Consider the following 20,090-nt stretch of genomic DNA (forward strand, 5'->3'; position numbering starts at 1 on the left):
CAGGCCAACAGGTCTCAGAAGATTACCACGAAAGTAACTAGGAGAGGCACTCAGGACCAAGTGTGCCTGCTACGGCACTACTCTGAGCATCCAGAGCAGGGAGAAGCAGCCACAGTCTGAGAGGCAGAAGAATGAGACCAGTTTCTGGAGAGGCCCAGACTGGATGAGGACCATAAGGTGAAGGTTCTTGGATTAAGGGCTTGTGCCTCTCTCGTGCTTACACAAGAATTTTCTAGAGTGGAGTTTCCCTCCTTCCCCTTGTCACCAGCATAAACTTTACAGCTTGCACAAATGTTACTTCTTCAAAGAAAAAGCTGAATAGAGTCCCTACCCCAACAAATACCACAATGAAAACTCTTACACCCTAAAAAGGGAACTGATTCAAAACAAATGCCCAGGCCTGCCAAGAAAGACAGTAGTAGCCAGACCCAAGCCATTCCCACATTGTACTGCCTGCTAATACAGTGGGGTGGGAGGCAATCAGTAGCTTTCAGGTTCCAGAAGGGTAAGTGTAGGGGAAGCTGTAGCCACGCCTACTTAGGGGCTGGCTACAGGTGTGCCTGACCACACTTGTGAGGGCATGGTCAGAGTGACATAGTGTGACTGCATTTGCTCTTTCGGTTTCACTTTGCTGCTTGCTGTACAGACTGCTGCCACACTGGCTGGCTAAGTCGCTCTGTAAGTAAGGCTTTTCCCTATTAAATACCCTTATATTTTTACCTGACTCCGTATTGGTATTTTCCCACTATATCTGGTGTCAGAAGTGTATATTTGAACCAGTGAACTCACTGCAGCAAGAGGAGAAATGCCTCCTGGGAGACAGGTACCTGAATCTAGTCCCGCCAATATATTGCCCAGTATCGCTGAGAGTGAGGTCGATTTGGTTTAATATGGTCCTTCAGAATTCCTGAAGCCTGAAAGTTTAAAGCAACAGACTTTTCTAGATATCCAGAGGAAACAATTTTCATATACAGGAACAATGTATTTCTGGTCAGTTGTTCAACTAGTTGCAAAGTCACTGATTAGACTGCAACCTGTTACGCACAAAATTCACAACTGGAAGGTGACACTGCTTCTATAAAAAAACATCACTTCTCAGGAATGCATATTACACATATCTGGTTGTGTAAATGTGTGACTAGTAGAAGTTGACCCATATGAGAAAAGTAATCTGTATTTGGCATTTGCTGTAGTGAGGGAGCCGCTCACCACTGATGTGTTTGGCAGAGACTCAAAAGCAGGAAGGAAAGTAGGAAAACATCAAAGAAGATGGAGAGAGGGAGGGAAGGAGGGATGAGATGAGGGCGAGATCCAGGTGTGCTCTGTCCTGACTGGAGAGTGTTGACATGGTGAAACATCTCTTGTAGTTCATTAGTTGGAAACAGGAACAGAACCCAGGGAAGTCAGAAGTCACTGCCCAGATCTTGACCCTCTGGTCTCCTTTTCTGGAGATCTTATGATGTGTCTTTTGGGATGATTGTAGGTATTGTGAGTCAGTGTTTTGTGGCCCTTCCCTTGATTCTGTGGATTTACTCAGAGCATCAGGATGAAAAAACAAATATTTATTATCTAGAAGCTTCTAATGAATTATGACAGAAGGAAACACACACACACACACACACACACACACACACACACACACACACCACACACAATGTGATTCAGGATAGATCATCGAGAGAGCATAAGAAAGTCAGAGCAGCCCCTCAGAACAACTCGAGTTCTGAGTGGTGAACTCTTAAAAATTGGGTCCTGAAAGCACTGCATGGGGTGGGGTGTGACTCTTTTAGTACACACTCTACCAAGGAAGCAGAATCCTCAATGTGTAGAAGGAGGAGGAGGAGGAGGAGAAGGAGGAGGAGGAGGAGGAAGAGGAGGAGGAGGAGGAGAAGGAGAAGAAGAAGAAGAAGAAGAAGAAGAAGAAGAAGAAGAAGAAGAAGAAGAAGAAGAAGAAGAAGAAGAATAGCCAAGAGGTTCAATTACTGTGCTAAAGCCACACAGTAAAGGGCGGCTTGGTATCAGCTGCAGGTTGCAGGATGTGAGGAGGGCAGTAAGAGAAGGGCATTGTCCTCCACTTCAGATGCGCTAGGGTAACCAAGTGTTTAGAGAGCAGGTGCGAATTTAAAAGCACATTCAGTTCTTTCATTCTTGAAGGCAATAAATAAATAAATAAATAAACCACACCAACCAAACAAAAAAATTCACTACCCCGTTGTAGCTATATCAAATGCTGTACTTGTCAGTTAGAGATACAGAAATTGTTATCACAGTGGAAAGCATGTCCAGCCATCCAGGAGACTCATATCAAAAAGGGAAATAGTCTAAATAATCCAGCCTCCCTGCCTTGACTTTCTGATATCCATATTTCTACCGATAAGGCCATAGTCACAGCTGCCCAGGAACACTTGTGTTTCTTGTGACTCACTGAGAGCATCACACAGCCAGCACCAGGCACTCTTAATCTCGGTGGCACTCAAGGAGATAAACAAAATTTGGGGACATAAAGGAGCTGGTTATTGGTTGAAAAGCTGTGTTAGCCTGTGAAATTTGGACCTACTTTATTGTGGAGCTTAGTTTAGATCTGCCCCGAATGTCTCTCGTGAGAGTAGGGCCAAATGCATGGTTCAAGGGAGTATTGAGCAGAAAACTTTCTTTCACGGGTGGGCCAGCAAGAAGGAGGGGTTTTCCCCAAGCCTCCTTTCCATCTTTCTAGCTATAAAAAATAGTGAATCAGAAAAGTCAGCTGAAATTTCCTCTGCTTTCAAGGCTACTGTTCAGTGGGCTTGAACAATCAATACTGCTGTCCAGATGCTTCTGAAGAAAAAAAAATCCACTTTAACTCTGAATCTCCTTGAATTGGCAGGTCTAGCGAGAGACAATGGTCATTAAAGTGAAAAGGCCACTTTGCTTATCTAAGGGTTTACTCACCAATCTCTAAAGGATTCTAGGAATTGGAACCTTCAAAATCGATGTGTGAAATAAGTAAGTCAGAAGTTTGCCCAGAGGAAAAAGCCATCAACAGAAACCCGTTCAAATGTTGGAAAAGCATGGCATCTAAGACAGGGTATCAAATCACCATGTGCAGGCAGCCATGTGTCACTGGATGGTAGAAACGTGTCCTAAGCATCATGTCTTATGGCATTTCACCATGGGAGAAGTCAGATGGCACAGTCCTCCACGCACCTCTGCTATGCACAGGCCATGCCTGCTGCTGCTAGATCCAGGGTACACAAAAGTATATGAGGTTAAGGGTACAAGATCACTGTGTGCAGATCAGAAAATAAATGATACAATTAAAAGACAGGGGACGGCATGGCCTGTTTGAGGCATGAGATTACACATGACTTTGCAGTGAACGTTTCCTTTTTTTAGTAGAGGGTATGCACTTAAAATTTTTTTTTGAGAATATAATATAGTTACATCATTTCTTTTACACCTCTCCTCCCTCCAAACCCTCCCATATTCTGCTCTAATGATAAAAGTATAGTATATTAGACATATAGCCAGTAACCATTTATTACTGTTTTCAAAGATTCTGGAGGCTATAATTGTGCTGTATACTTTATGGAGTTGGAAGCTCACTAGTTTTGTTCACACCAATGTCAACATGAACAAGAATTGTGTACAAGAATGCCCTGTGCTGCCTGTGAATGGCCTTGTGGAATGATGGCTATGGCATCAGCAGGTGACAGGAGAGCATTGTCATGTGTCCAGTCCGTTATTACTCAGTATGTTCTTATGTGGCTCATGGCAATATTAATATGTTAGTGTACACACCAGGAAGGAACATTGTCCATGGGCATGCTTACGTTTTGTCCTTTCTGAGTGCCTCCCTTACGTTCAGGTTGTAATGTCCTCCTCCCATTTGTCTTTTGAAAATGAAAATAAGCTGGGTGTGTGGTGCCTATCTATAATTCAAGAGTTCAAGAGTCCAGAAGACTGCAAGTTCATAGCAGTCTAAGCCACATAGCAAGACATCAGTTAAAACAATCAAGGAAGGGTTCTTGTGTAGCAAGATCCAAGGTCACACATCTTATCTCCCACACTATGATAAAAATAACAATAATAGTGATTGCAATAAAGAAAAGAAAGAATTAGAGCCAGATTATTAATTATTAGACTAAGCTGTCTGGGCCCAGGCTGGGCACCACTTAAATATGTGGGGGCAGTGATGGTAAAGTCACCCATATACTAAATATTATCTCATGCTTGTCTCTCAGCCACATTTTATAACCAAACAATCATAAAAGCAAGTTGCTTCAGTAAAACTTCTCTCTCATGATCCTGTGTTTAACTCTCTGCTCTTTGTTCTGTTGAGACAAGGTCTCACTGTGTAAACAGACTGGAACCAGCCCTCCTTCCTCAGCCTCTCCAGTGCCAGGATTAAAAACCTGTGCGTCTGTGCTCAGCATCCATTCCCTCTGTTTCTCAGTGTCATGTGGAGGAGAGCCTCCATCTCCACATACTTCCTTCCATGCTGTACTGCCCCAGGTTGCGGTTTAGCAAGCACCAACTGAACTCTCTGAAACAGAGACAGCACATATACCTCTCCCTGAAGTTTGATATGTCAGTTATTTGTCACAGGGACGAGAGGTTTTCTGAACACTATGTCCTTGTCTCACATTGACGGCATAGATTGCTTCTGATAAATTATAGAAGTCCCTATCCTAAGAGCTCAAAGTATTTCTCAGGTAGTGCTGACTCTTTTAGAAGTAGATAAGAAAGTCTTTAGCTTGTAGTAGAAGAATTTTTTAAAACTCAATGTTCCTAAAAAGCTTGTGTACCCATGAAACGATGCCAAATCACCTATTGAAAGGGTTGTTTTTAGCTGAGGAAAAGGGGACACGGGGTAAAGTCTCAGGACAACTGACATATCTCTCCCCCCTCACCCTTTCATCCTCCCCCAAGAGATTGAATCCTGAGCCTTGTAAGTCCCTAGGAATCGGTTTGCACCTTTACTGGTGTTTCTAGAATCTCAGATTTGACCCAGGGCTTTAAAAGGTGTCTGGGTCACAAAACAACAATGACACAACTTTGTTTTTAACCACTGGTCACTAATTTGTACTTCTCAGCTCTCGGGATAGTTCAGGCCCTTTATTCCATAGTATATGCTTTTACCCATGCCATGGTTTTCAGTGTGGGGCTGAGCTGGAAGTGAGCAGTCACATTGCTATCCCAGAGAAGTGAAGCAATGTTGGAATTGGGGGAATACTTATTGCACAGGCATCCCAAATGGCTTTTTGCTTCCCAGTAGACAGAAATGAACCAGGTTTATTCACAGGGATATGACTAGGTGCACAGTCACTAATAATTTACATTCAGAGTGAATTACTCAAGGAGCAAGGAATCATAAATGGCCTCAGCAATATTTGCAAACACTTATGAACAGCAAATTCATGAATGGCTGTAAGGAGAAACTAGGATTTAAAGAACTGAATCATAAAACCAATCCCTACATCCAAAGCTGCCATAAATGTGGGGGTGTGAACTGTGAGTGTCCCCACTTTCCCTGGTAATGTTCTAAATGGAATGCTAAGCCAGGTGCCCTTGATATCTTTTATTAGCCGTTTCTGCCAAAATCTAAGGGTGGGTTCTATATTTCCTTCCAGCCAAACCAATGACTTTTTAAATTTTTTTTGTGAATAGTAATATTTTTAGGGGATGACTAGTCTATATTTGCTAAACTCTGTTGGATGGATGGGTTTGAGGGTAAGGAAAAGGACTCCTCAGAAATGAAACATTTACATTAATAAAAAAATAGAGTTCACAAGGGAGGCCCTCAAGTGTCAGGGGCTCTGCTCTGTTCTCCCCAGAGAAAGATGACTTGATAAGACTATTGATTTCATCTTGTTGGGTTAGAAGAGATGTAAGCAAGAGAAAAGGAGACTGCCAATGGCATTTCCCATTCTCTTGGTGTGTCTACACTGCATTAAAGAAAAAACAAAAACAAAAACAAAAACGACTCCTCATCTTAGAGTAGTTTAAACCAAGAGCAAGCCCACATTTTAATTCCCAACTTCTCTCCCTGTGTCTTCTCTCTGTCCGTGCTCTCTGTCTCTAGGACAGGGCTGTGCTCTGTATTTATTGAGCATCACAGAAAATGTGGTGTGGGAAAGAAATGATGAATCTGTCATCTTAATTATTCTTTATGGTAGTATACAAATGAAAAAAATTAGTGAGCTGCACTGACCCAGAACTCAATACAGATATCCACCTATATCTACGTGTTTATCCCAACATTTACTGTGGATACTCATTTTCTTCACAGTTGATTTCAACCTATCGGGTGCTTTCAACAATGACTACTGTAGCGAGCACGTGCACGCATGCACGCACGCGCGCGCGCGCACACACACACACACACACACACACACACACACACACACACACGCATACATACACATCAACACGCATATACACCACACACATACACCTCTCCCTCTCTCTCTCCCTCTCTCTCTCTCTCTCCCTCTCTCTCTCCTCCTCCCTCCCTCCCTCCTCCCTCCCTCCCTCTTCTCTCTCTCTCTCTTCTCTCTCTCTCTCTCTCTCTCTCTCTCTCTCTCTCTCTTCGTGTCAGGGCATGTAACAATATGTACTTTGAGATGAAAGCTCTGTCCTTAGCTTAGGTTGCAAAAACTGACTAGAGGGACAGTCCAAGGCATAGTAAGTTTGGTTACAATGTCGTCTCAAAGGCAGGCTGAACTTATACAGCCCAAGAGCACAGTAGGGAAACAGCCAGTACATAGTTTTAAATGGCTTCAAAAATATTATTGATTTGATTGTCCCACAGCCTGGCAAATGTTCAGTATCCAATGGTTAGTGATATTTTCAGGAAAAGCTTTTCCCACACCTAGAATTTTAAAATATTTTTTAATGTGATTTCTGAGTCCATCAATTGAGCTATAAATGTTCCTGGCTGGCCACAGTGTTTACCAGGAGTATAATAGGAAGTTAAGGGTATTTAACTTCAAAAGAGATGTTTGAATATCAGAATTAAGTTCAGCATTTTAATACTATTAAAATTGAAAGTCTTTAGTAATGAAATAGGAAACATTACTAATTATGCAGGTAACATCTTGCATACTCATGGTAAGACAAAGTAAAAGCTGGGATTGGTAGTGTATATCTGTAATCCCAGCACTTGAGAAGTGGAGATGGCAGGACTGTATTTTCAAGGCCAAGCTGTGCTACATTGAAACACCAGTCTTCAAAGAAAGTAAACGAATGACCAAGCAAAAGACCAAATACACCCCATAAAATAACCCAACACCAAACAAAAAGACAGATGGGAGAAAACAAATGAAAGCTACAAACAGGATGGAGGCTTGTAAGATGAAAGACAGACACCTTCCATAATTATGTTCTCTGCCTCAGAAAGAAAAAGGTTACAGAAATCCAGGCATTGAACATAAGACGAACACTACATATGTCTCAGGAAAAGAAGACAGCATTTGCTATCAGAGAAAGAATGAGAAAGACTTAGTAAGACATTAAAATTTGACGGGACCCAGATGGGATTTCCACAGGCACAGATGGGAACAAGAGAGACCCTGCAGAGAGCACAGGTATAAGATGAGGCCTGAGCCATTGGCAAGTGTGTGAGCTGCCTGAGGTATATACAGGCTGAAGTACAAAGGTGGAAGTGTAGTATGGCAGTTTTGGGTTATACTATGGAGAATTCTGAGCAGCTTCTTAAATAGCAGAGTACAATGGGGTTGTGTGTTCTCTAAAAGGTTATTTGTGTGTGTGTGTGTGTGTGTGTGTGTGTGTGTGTGTGTGTGTGTGTAGGTATGTATTCACATGCTCATATGTGTAGAGGTATAGATTCATGAGTTTTGCATATGCATGTTGATGTTAGAGTTCAATTTTGATTGTCATTCCTCAGGAGCTGCCCACCTCATTTATTTGAGACAGGGTCACTCACTTCATGGGGACCCTTCACTTGCCAGGCAGTCATCAGCCCATGAAGCTTTCTGTTTCTGTCTCCCCAGCACTGGGATAGCAAGCACTGCAACCCAGAACTCAGGTTTTCATATTTACACAGAAAACAACACTTTACTGACTACCTTCCCAGCAATTGCAATGGAAGTTGTTTATTCATTCATTTTTAATTATTTGTCTCTGTATGTTAGCATGTGCATAGCACACAAGGGTGACTGCAAATGCCCTTGGAGGACAGAAGAAGGTACTAGATGCCCTAGAACTGGAGTTACAGGTGGTTGTTCTAGGACATGCATGCTGGGAACAGACTGCTGGTCCTCTGCAAGAGTGCAGTCCTTCTTACCACTGAGCCATCTCTTCAGATCTTCCATGAAAGTCTTAAATAAGCAATAAAATATCAGGCTTATTTCTTATTTAATTCCCGGATTTGTCAATTAAATAGATCACTGTGGGTACAAATTGGTTAAAGACCCCATTTAAGAGACAACTTCAAACAAGCTATCTGACAACAGAGCTGATGGCATCAACAATGTTGGGATCAACTTGAGAATATTCAGCAGCTTATATTTGATCATAATATTAGGCAATGGCCCATTCTATAAACTGGGATGAGGGGAGCACAGGAGGGGAGGCTACCTTTTACAAGCAGGAAAGAGCTGACAAAAGCAGAAAATGAACAAAAACAGAACCATCATTTCAAAGTTAATTTTCTAAAGGCAAAAGCAGAGGGGTCTTCACAAACAACTGGTCTACTTAGAGACTTGTCGACTCTCTCCATCTCTGTGTCTTGGTGCCCAGCAAAGTCACATGACCATAGAGCAGGCTCAGTGCTGTGTAACTGCAGTGTGTGGTTCCAGTTTGCCATGGTCTCTTGGAGCTGGTGCAAAGGACTATCAGAGCTCTCTCTCCACTTTCACAGTGGAAAGGCAGGAGTGCCCTTAGGTCACCTTTCATAGGGATTTAAAATCCATCAGTTTTCCCAGGAGACTTACTCTATCTCCATCTTGAAGACAGAGAGGGGACTTATATACAAACACTTCTGTATTCTGAGTCTTCGTCCATCCTCTCTTGATCCTCTGTTAAGCATCCCTTCCAATTCCACCCCTTCAGCGTTATATGTCAAAATGTTTGCCTGGAATGAAGGAGAAAAACAAAGCTCTGGGACCTGGAACAGCAGCATCTAGCTCAAGGGGTGTGGGTGACCCCATTCTTGACTCTGAGCATTGGGAACCAAGAAGATGATGAGCAAGAGAGACCATCCCAAGAGTAAGCCACAGTCTGAAATTAGTTTGAGCTCTGTAGAAGAATGAAAATTGCAATTCTTTGCTTAAATGATAGTTCAATATGTAAAAGGGTTGTTCCAGCCTAGATGAATTGGCAAGCCCAAGGTCTAATGAGAGTCTTGCCCTCTAAAATATAGTAAATGACTCATGATGAACACTTAAGAATGACTTCTAGCCTCTGTATGCACACACATACATGTGTGTCCCCTGAAATCATGCACCCACACTTGTGAACATGCATCATCACTCCTAATTTAAGCAAAACCGAAGCAAATCATTTTTCATTCATGCCAATTTTAATTGGACTTTTGATTGGGTCTTATAGTACAGGCCTTAATTGCACCTTGGGAGGCTGAGGCAGGAGGATTCGAGGCCAGCTTGGGTAACAGTAAGATACTGTCTCCAAATTAAAAAAAATTAAAATGGGAGGTCAGTCACAGTACTTCCTCACAAGTGTAAAGCCCTAAAATGAGTTAATTAATCTGTATGTTGAAATAATAAATGATAAATTGATATTTTCCCAGTTACTACCCAAGTAATTCCAACAAATATAATGAACATTGTTTAAAATATTTCCAATTTTATTCGAGTAGAAACTGCATTACTTGAGATCGATCAAAGAAGTGCTTTTGTTTTTGAAAGAAATAAAATTACATATATTACAAAAACTTTCTGAGAAAATCATAACAGGGACACTTTTTAACCTTTAAAATTATTGTTATTGTTTTTGAAAAAATTTGTCTAATGAATGATCTAGGCTATATTTCCATAAGTAGATCAGATTGGCTTATACTCAGTTGTTATTAATAATGAAACAGCAGCTTCTATACATGAAATGAGCTGCAATGTGGGGTAAAATCATCAATTACAAACAGCCTTAATTGAATTATTACTAGCAAAACAAAACCCAGCTTGTGCTACAAATTTTAATCTCATTATTATTAACTCTCATTAGAAATTCACTCTGCTTTCTCTTCTTAGCGCTGCTCAGCACCACTTTTCCTTTGGAAAAGCTTTCTAGAAGAAAAAGAATTACACAGGCAGACTTAAATTGTGGCATACCTGCCTCCACCTAATTGCCTAAGGAATCCAAGCAGCACTTTAGTGATCATTTCTCCCATTTCCACATCTAGCACTTAAAACGACAGTGCACATGATAAATTGAAAATATGCGCACATAAGAAAAACCCATGCCAGATGCTCAGTGAGGCTCCTCTCATTAAGTCTCCAAATGTCTCTGCTTAATGGTGGGTTACAATACGAAGTTGGAAAACTTCCCTTGAAATCTTGATCGATTCATTTCTCTCTCAGAACCATAGCAGTATAACAGGTTTCGGCTTTCCTTTGGTGCCTTGCTGGCAGTTGGGAGTGTCTCAGAGAGGGATTGGGGCTAATGAAGTCAATGGTAATGATATTCTACAAAACTTTCTGGTAAACACAACGATGTGGTTAATTTATTTGAGCTGCCTTTGTTGTTGAGAAAAAAACTGGAGAGTTAGGAAGGCTTCCCTCCAAAATGTGGGGACCTGTCTGGGGCCTCTCTCAATACTTTGAAGTTCTTCTGCATACTGTGCTTTTCCTTCAATGCCCCCAAGTGTGTGGGCTGTGACTGTTTAGCTTGATTGGTGTGTGAATGTCATCCCAAGCACTGAGCTGCTGCTTAAGAAGGAACCGTAATTATGGATTCCCATGAAATGAGCCTGTGTTCAGCAGAACCTTTCTCTGGAGACCTTATATATGGTTGTGAACAGGGGTCATGTCGACAAGCAGACAGCCCCAGCCACCAGTTTAATGTGACACATTCATGGAAGAAATTCCTTGAATAAATGAGTCAAGAGACCTCTGCATTCAGTGTTAACTGAAAGAGACAGATGTCCAAGAGGGAGATTCCTGAAGAAAATCAGAGAGCAGCCATTTTCGGCCATGAAGAATGGATGCAGCCTTGTTTCTTCCAACTATGCATTTTTCATAGTTCACGTGGTTCTTGCTTAGGTTTACAAATATCCTTTCTGCCATTTTCCCCATCTTTGAGGAACCAACACAAGCACCAACTATATGAAATCTAAGTTAAAACTGACCCGTAGACTTTTTCCTTTGGCATTAACTCCCCCAAAACAGTAGAGTAACTACACGCAGCACTCTCACTGTGTAACCTGAAGATTACACAATGTACACAGAATTGTGGGTCAAGGATATGTACAAAGATGACTTTGTTTTGTAAGAGGAATTTCAGTGTGTTTGACAAGTACTAGAACCCATTTCTTAAAAACTGTGTGTGTGTATGTTTGTGTGTAGACACATATGCACACACATACACACACCACATGCACACAACATGCACATGTATCTTAGGTCTTCTCATGGAACTCTTAAAGTATGTGGAATTTTTTTCTTTTCTTTTTTGTTTTGAACCAAATTGTCTTAGAGACTTTTAGTACTTGTTAGAATAAATTTTGCAATTTCTTAGTTATGCTGCTCTCTGGTTTCCTCTACTAATGGGTTTGTCTGTGTTTAACATTCATTTTCTCACCTAATTGCTATTTCCAATGTTTCTAAGGAAGTTAATTAACCTTATGCTAAAGACTGACATCAAATTATCATCCTGAGATAGAAGTTGGAGGATGGGTTTGTGTGTTTGTTTGTTTTCCTGGCACAGGGTTTCTCTGTGTGCTTGCTTTGTCCTGGCTATCTTAGAACTTGCTTTGTAGACTAGACTGGACTCAGCCTCACAGAGATCTGCCTGCCTCTGCCTCCTGAGTGCTGGGATTAAAGTCACAAACCACCTGGCTGGAGGATAGGTTTTTACAGGAGGTTTTTGGAGCTCACTTTAGGATTAGGAACTGGGTTATTGTCTTTTCTTTGCATTAGATTTGTTACTCTTTTATTTATTTGTTAGTTTATACTCATGTAGTCTGAAGAGATTTTTATTATGGATAAATCATATCTAAATGAACATTCAAACAGCTAAACACCTTTACATATTTGTATTCCCAGTTGAGAGCACAAATTCTAGTTTGCACATTATAGTTAAAATTTTCCCATTTTGGGCGTTGGTGGCGCACGCCTTTAATCCCAGCCCTTGGGAGGCAGAGGCAGGCGGATCTCTGTGAGTTTGAGGCCAGCCTGGTCTCCAGAGCGAGTGCCAGGATAGGCTCCAAAGCTACATAGAGAAATGCTGTCTTGAAAAACCAAAAAAAAATTCCCATTATAAAAATTATGGTTCAGATCTGAGCATTCAGGAGGTGGAAGCAGAAGGCTCTCAAATTGGGCTACATAGCAAGAGCCCAGATCAAGAAAGAAATGATGGTTCAAGAAAAAAGAAAGATTGTGAGATGCAACAACACCAGTCACTTTAAATTCTCATCCTACTATCCTTGCTCTAGGTACCCTTCAGCACAGAGGTGATTTCATGGGAAAAATCCTTCTGCTCATTGCTCTGTATCAGCCTTCATCAGTGCCACCCTCCTGGGTGAGAACAGAGGAGGCAGAGGGGGCTCTGTGGCTGTCTAATCGGCCAGTTAAGCCTTTAAGCAGATAATACAGGAGCTTACAGGCTGATATGAGGCAGGCGAAGCAGCTTATTCTTCATTTCTGAACATTGTGTCAGGTGAATCAAGGGCAAACAGTAACTAAATAAAAAGCCAGAATATCTATTTTCTGTTTCTATACTTGGATATCTTTATTACTGAAGTAGAGTACTTGATTACTGGCAGGGATTTTGGAGGCCTGATGATCAAAATATCTTCCATTTCTGTTTGGATTGAGCACATCAATCAAACAGAAAGGGACAGACAAAAGAGAATAACCTAATTCCACTTAGTTTTGCACTGTGTGTCACAGTTCTGAAGCTCACTTCCCTGACCACATTTAATAACTCATTGAAGCCACCTCTCTGGAGCAGGCCTTGGCAGACACTTCCAGCCATGAGAGGAGCATGGGCCAAATGCTGCTCCACATTCTGTACACACTACTTGCTGGCTGATGTGTCCATGAGCCTGGCTCTCCTAGAGTTAGTGCTGGGATGTTTGCAGACAGTAGGACACAGCTAATGATGTCTGCACATGCTGAGAAGCCTGAGGCGGGAGAAGAGACATTCCTAAATCTCAGGGTATAGAACGTGTCCAATGTTGGCTGTCTTCTTGGTCTGTCAGGTTGTATCATTGAAATTCATTTTATCCCACCTTAGTCCCCACCCCAGGCCCACAGACAACATTATAAAGGACTGATTATAAGCATTGGTATTAATGTTTTATGAAAGAGCAGAGTAAGACTTAGTGAAATTATTTAACTTGATCAAAGTACAGTCATTGTAAGAGTTGAGACTCAAATCTAGACCCATCTTACATGAAAACTCCTTCCCACCCAGGTATTTTGAATGTTAAGGAATCTAATGACATTCATCCAAGCAAATTAGATTTTTTTTTTTTTAGTTGAAAATCACTCTGAAACTGTGTGGTGGGAATTAGGTGACTCATTGATATAAAGTATAGAGTATGGTTTTTTAAAAAGCTTTTTTTTTGCTTTGAAATAATTTTAGACCTACAGAAAAGATGCAAAAATAACACAGAGATTTCCCATCGGGCCATTGCTTGGCTTCCTTTCCTGTTAGCATCTTACATAAGCGTGGCATAATTGTTGAGGTGGGAGATTGGTGCTGGTATGGAGCTAAATAAACTACAAACTTTACTCAATATCATCTAAGTGTTCACTGCTGGCTATGAGTTTTTGGGTTTTGTTTTGTTTAGGGGTGGGAATGCTATTTTATGGATTTTTATAGCTCAGTGCCGGATGGGGATTCTGATTGAGGGGTGGTGATCACTGACTGCAGAATGGATAAATGAATGAATGGGTTTTAAGTCACACACTACAGCTTGGGGATCCTTGTGTGGAGTTATGTCACACAGGTGTGAAGCATATGAAGAGACGCCGAGGCTTTGATTGAATGTTTTCTATAGAACTAAATTCCACCTTAGACTCGGTGATGAAAAGGGTTTTATTATTCTTCTCTCAATTGTTACATCCTGACTGCAGTATATTGCATCCATTACCCTTTTCCTTTCCTCCTAGTCCCCCCCCCACTGCATCTCCCTTCTCTCTCCATCCACTCCTCCCCCATTTCCCTTCAGAAAAGAGCAGGCCTTCCAGTGATATTAACCAAACATAGCATAACAATAAGAATAAGCACGTTCCCTCATATTAATACTGGTGAAGCAACATAGTAGGAGGGAAAGGGTCCTAAGACCATGTAAAAGAGTCAGTGACAGCCCCTACTCCCATGGCCAGGATTCCCTCAAGAACACCCAGCTATACAACCATAACATATATGCAAAGGACCTAGTTCAGACCCATACAGGGTCTGATTGTTGGTTCAGTCTGTGAGCTTGTATGAGCCCTGGCTAGTTGACTCTATGGGCTGGCCATGTCTTGTGCTGTCCTCAACTCTTCTGACTCCCACAATGCCTCCTCACCCTGACTTGTTGATGATCAAACTTGTAGAATAATGAAAATACTTCAACATAAAGGAGGTGAACAAACAAGATAAAAGAAAGACATCAGAGCAATCTGTCAACTGGACAGAAGGCTCTGGTGGAAGGTTCAGCTCTCTCTCTCTGTCTCTGTCTCTGTCTCTGTCTCTGTCTCTCTCTCTCTCTCTCTCTCTCTCTCTCTCTCTCTCTCTCTCTCTCTCTCTCTCTCTCCTCCCTGCCTCCTTCCATCGCCTCGCCCCCTCTCTCTTGTGTGTGTTTCTTTGTGTTTCTTCTCACACTAATGAGTGAAGGAGCCAGTGGTTTTCAGTCTGTCCTGTATTTGCAGGCAGACTGAACTCAATTGTTAACCCAAACTGTAGCTGCTCCCTGGTTAAGGGAAACTCCATGCAGATCGTTCCCAGGCTTCCACTTGCTTTTGGACTGGTTAAGTGGAGTTGATGTGAATCTGACGACAGTGCTTTCTGATGCAAACACTGTTCGTTGCCACTTTTTAAGCCAAGAGTATATATAACCTGCAATATTAAAGCACAAAATTCTTGTCACTAGTTTAATGCTCCCCAAATAGCCTGTTTCCCCACTTGCTAGCATTTTTCACCTCTTGCTGATCAAGCTTTAAAAATATTAATGCAACAAGTTATAGAAAGATAAGAACATAGAATTATTCTTCATTAGGCAAGCTAGTGTTCAAAAATTATGAAACAGCAATTTCCTCAAAAAGTTCAACTTTCTAAACATTTTCTTTGTTTTATCACCTAGATGGAAGATGTCATAGCACGCATGCAAGATGAAAAAAATGGAATTCCCATCCGTACCGTCAAAAGCTTCCTTTCCAAGATACCTAGCGTCTTCTCTGGTAAGTGTGCATCTAGCACAGCTTTGTTTTCTTCAGCGCATATCACGTCACTGTTTTGTAAACCTCTGGTGTGTTACTAGACAGCAACTAGTAAGACGCCATAGTACCTTCATCATGATGTTTAGATCCTGGGAATGGGTGTAAGACACCCTGGAAACGAGTAAGATATGACGTAAACCAAGAGTTCTAGCCTGACACAGAGTCACTTGGAAAGAGAGAATGAACACATATTTAATAAGAAAAAGAAAAAGGTGAAGATAAATAGCAATGTGTGAAACGATGCTATGGAGACTAAATGTGAAAGTTGAGAGAATGAAAGACAATTAAGGAAAAGTCAGGGGAGGAGTCTTGAAGCATGGCCCTGCTCATAACTGGAAAAGTCAGGAAGGATTACATCACCATCTGCCGTGCTGAGAACAGGGCAATGACAGAAAGCATGGGGAACCAGCCATTAATGGTGGTGACTAATTTGTATCTCTAAAAGACAATCACAGGACTGAAATTCCAACAAATAGGGGTGGTAGAGAGCTTTTAAATAATTATAAAGAATTCTGTGATGAGAGGTTTGGGGAGTTGCTCCTGTCTGTACAGGCCCAATCACACAAACTAAATTGGGCTCTGCATAACCGAGGTCAAAAGATTGGCATGTGGGGTAAGCCTGAAACACCATCCTTGTTGCAGGGTTTGGAGTCAGGGGAATGAAGTAGAGACAGGAAAATCCCTGGGCCACATTTTCTAACCAGTCTGATCTAACGATGAGCTTGACTTTCAGTAAAAGATTCTGTTAAAGATGGGGAACAGTGAAAGACATGTGATATTAACTTGGGGACTCCATAAGTGCACCTTCATGCATCCTGCAGCTGTATGTGCATGTGTGTGTATGCACACAGAGACACACACAGACAGACAGACATGCACGCACACACTCACAGAGACAGACTGACAAAGAGAAATGAATGTTTTAATACACAGGCATGACTCTTGTAGGAATTGATTGCATAGCAAGACTTTAACACCCAGGGATTGAAGAACAAGGAAATGCAAGGGTTTTGTAACTGGGCATGCAGGATAAAAGAGAATACAGACCATTTTTGTTCTCTTCTTTGCTACTGAGAAGTAGAGAATCCTCATCAGAAATACGAGACTATGAAAATCATTAGCAACAGTGTAAAACCCAAAAGAATGGGCAATAATCAGTGAAAAATGTGTGCTCTGACTCCATGAAGCTCTGACTGACCCTGCTGTGGAGTCTGAGTGGCGATGGCCATAACTGCTGAAGAATCAGTTGACGCTTGATCCCCCAAAGCCCGAGAGGTAGCCATGATGGACAGAGGAGATTTCAGGAGACAGAGATTCAGGCATGAGTGGGGGTTGCATGGCAGGATCCTGTGAACAAAATGAGCAGTCCATTCTGGAGCAGGGTCAAGGGAAGGCTGTGATCAGGAAGTTTCAACCCTGGACAGGACAAGACTGGACACTGGAGGGGCAGACAAGCAGACCCGTGTACCGGGGTGTGATAGCTCTGTTAAACTTCAATCTTCTGAGAATTCCCAGAGAGTGACATGTCCCTAGTAACCCAGGGCATCCCTTCCTTTTCATGTCCACCTCAATCCAGTGTCTTGACTTGCAGTCTAGACCTGGAATTTGATGCCATCTCCATTATCCACTACCAGCCGACTTCAGAACATTCTATTTATTGAAATGTATCTTCTCAATAGTCAGTTCAGAGAACTCTTCATGAAAACTAGCCTAAGCTGTTTTCTCTCCCTTATTCCCTACCCCTTCTTTATTCTTTATCCCATCCATTCTTCCTCCCTTACTCCCAAAATCTCATATAAAAACAAAACTGTAATGAGTGTTTGTGGAAAGTTGAACTTTTCTAGAAAATTTTGCTTTCATAATTTTGTAAACTAATTTTGCTCAACTCATGACTCACGGTAGTCCTAAACCTTGCCTTTAAAATTTTGGTATGGTAACATCTGTAAATTTGACTAATAGAAAATGGAGAAACTAGCAAGAAGACAATGTCCACTTGGAACATGAAAAAGTCCCCCATAGGAATTTTGTGTTGCGACATTGCTTGCTTCTGAGCAAGTTCTTTAGATTTAGTAATTCCTCCACAACAAGCAACTTGGAAGATTTTTTTCACCGACGTCATCTCTATCTTAATGGTTAAGTAGGACTGGGTGTAGAGTTTGGGAGTAAACCCTGTTTTAGAGTTTATCAATATAAAACAATAGCAACAGAAGATAAACAAGGAAGATAGGAAATTTGATATTGAGGTGTTTGTGTTCAAATTGAGACTGTGTTCCTTAGAAATTTCAAGGAGTTCCTTTTTCATAGTTTATTTAGTTACTTTGCAATAGAATTGATATGTTTATAATTTGTTGGCCTCTTTCTAGCAATATTTTCAAACTATAGTAGCCTCAAGCCCTATCTATTTTATTAAATTTTCAGTGATTCCTGAGTCATGCCCCACAGGCTGAAAACCACTGCTTTACAGTTTGTTTTTAGGGCTAATATTTTAGTTGTACTAGAAAAATACATTACACTATATGTTTATGTGGCATCACAAACCCCAGTGTGTTCTTTCTGTAGAAGTTCGAAAAGTCATTTGTCAAGTGAAGCCTATTACTTTGTATGCTGATTGAAAAAAAAAGACAATAAAAAATAAAAATTAAAAAGTAAGTTGTGAGGAAAGAAATCCAAAGCTAGCACTATCCAATTTGGTTTGAAAAACAAATCCTGTTTACATATATGTCTTCAGTTATGAACGGACAACTATTATGAGATTTGTTGTGGTACCAAAGCCCGAGGTGGGCATAATTATTTGTTTACTATTTCCTTGCTTTTGAAAGGATGCTCTCAAAATGTCCACTTCATGGTTTCTATGCTGCTTAGACCAACTCAGAGAAATAAATTTACTCTGTAATAAACCACTGAGAAAATAATGTCTTTGAAGATAAATATGACTCCTCTCCCTGATTCTTCTTAAACAATAAAACTATAATTTTATTTTATTCCATCTTGTCTGAAGGTTCCTTAGTAAATTTAATATTCTGTTCAATATTTTTCACATGGCGTATCACTTATCTATTATTTTCTTTGACTTGTTTATTTTTTCTTCGCTTTATTGAGGAAAGGGTCTCACTCTGTATTTTAGGCTGGACTGGAACTCATAGTGACCCTCCTGCCTCAGCCCCCTGAATTATAGACATGAGCAACCACACAAATTACTAGAGTGTGTGTGTGTGTGTGTGTGTGTGTGTGTGTGTGTGTGTGTGTGTGTGTCTGTGTGTGTGTGTGTGTGTGTGTGTGTCTGTGTGTGTGTGTGTGTGTCTGTGTGTGTGTGTGTGTGTGTGTGTGTGTGTGTGTGTGTGTGTGTGTGTGTGTGTGTGTCTGTGTGTGTGTGTGTGTGTGTGTGTGTGTGTGTGTGTGTGTGTGTGTGTGTGTGTGTGTGTGTGTCTCTGTGTGTGTGTGTGTGTCTGTGTGTGTGTGTGTGTGTGTGTGTCTGTGTGTGTGTGTGTGTCTGTGTGTGTGTGTGTGTGTGTGTGTGTCTGTGTGTGTGTGTGTGTGTGTGTTGTCTGTGTGTGTGTCTGTGTGTGTGTGTGTGTGTCTGTGTGTGTGTCTGTGTGTGTGTGTGTCTGTGTGTGTGTGTGTCTGTGTGTGTGTGTGTGTGTGTGTGTGTGTGTGTGTGTGTGTCTGTGTGTGTGTGTGTGTCTGTGTGTGTGTGTGTGTCTGTGTGTGTGTGTGTGTGTGTGTGTGTCTGTGTGTGTGTGTGTGTGTGTGTGTGTGTGTGTCTGTGTGTGTGTGTGTGTCTGTGTGTCTGTGTGTGTGTGTGTGTGTCTGTGTGTGTGTGTGTCTGTGTGTGTGTGTCTGTGTGTGTGTGTGTGTGTGTCTGTGTGTGTGTGAGTGTGTGTGTGCCTTGTGTGCCTTATTTGTATATATTTGTAGTACTGGCACTTTAATCCAAGATCAAGAGCATAGTAGGTCTAATACTCTACCACTCAGCTTTACCACCAACTTCCCTTTCCTTCTAATAGTTGTTTTTGTCTGTAGTGTATATGTATATGTCCTTGTACATGTGTGTCGTCTTCAATTGTTTGTCCATGTTATATTTTGAGGCAGGGTCTCTCCTTGAAGCTGGAGCTCCATATTCCGACTGGGTTGGATTACTGGTGAATGTCTGGGACCCGCCTGTCTCCATCTCTCTTGCATTAGCATTACAAGCCTGCCATTATGCCTGGGACCCAAACTCAGATTCTCATGCTTGTGTAGCAAGTATTTTACCCAAGAAACATCTCCCCAGCATGTCTACCTCTTACTGTCTTTATTCCGTATGTGGGAGCACTGGAATGTGAGTGCAGCAGATTATTTCAAGTTATATTTAGGCGACCCCTGAGATGAATTCTGAGACAGTATCTGAGAAGTGTTTGCTCTGCCTCCAGGAGTGTTTTTAGCCTCAAATCCTTCCCAGTTCAAGTAGGGTGATCTATCTGGACTTTGGTCATAAATCCTCCATCACAA

The 20,090-nt window shown here is 41.5% G+C and overlaps 1 protein-coding gene across 2 annotated transcripts in view; it reads left to right on the forward strand.

Moving 5' to 3' along the window:
• The window catches only part of Rgs7 (regulator of G protein signaling 7), a 372,764-nt gene that overhangs the window by 186,026 nt on the left and 166,648 nt on the right, over positions 1–20,090 (forward strand). For both annotated transcript variants that reach the window (XM_027418903.2, XM_027418904.2), the window contains exon 3: positions 15,467–15,563. In XM_027418903.2, coding sequence (XP_027274704.1) covers positions 15,467–15,563 — 97 coding nt within the window. The remainder of the gene's footprint in view (positions 1–15,466; positions 15,564–20,090) is intronic.

The sequence above is a fragment of the Cricetulus griseus genome, chromosome 5 (assembly GCF_003668045.3).
Source record: "Cricetulus griseus strain 17A/GY chromosome 5, alternate assembly CriGri-PICRH-1.0, whole genome shotgun sequence".
Taxonomy (NCBI): Eukaryota; Metazoa; Chordata; class Mammalia; order Rodentia; family Cricetidae; genus Cricetulus; species Cricetulus griseus.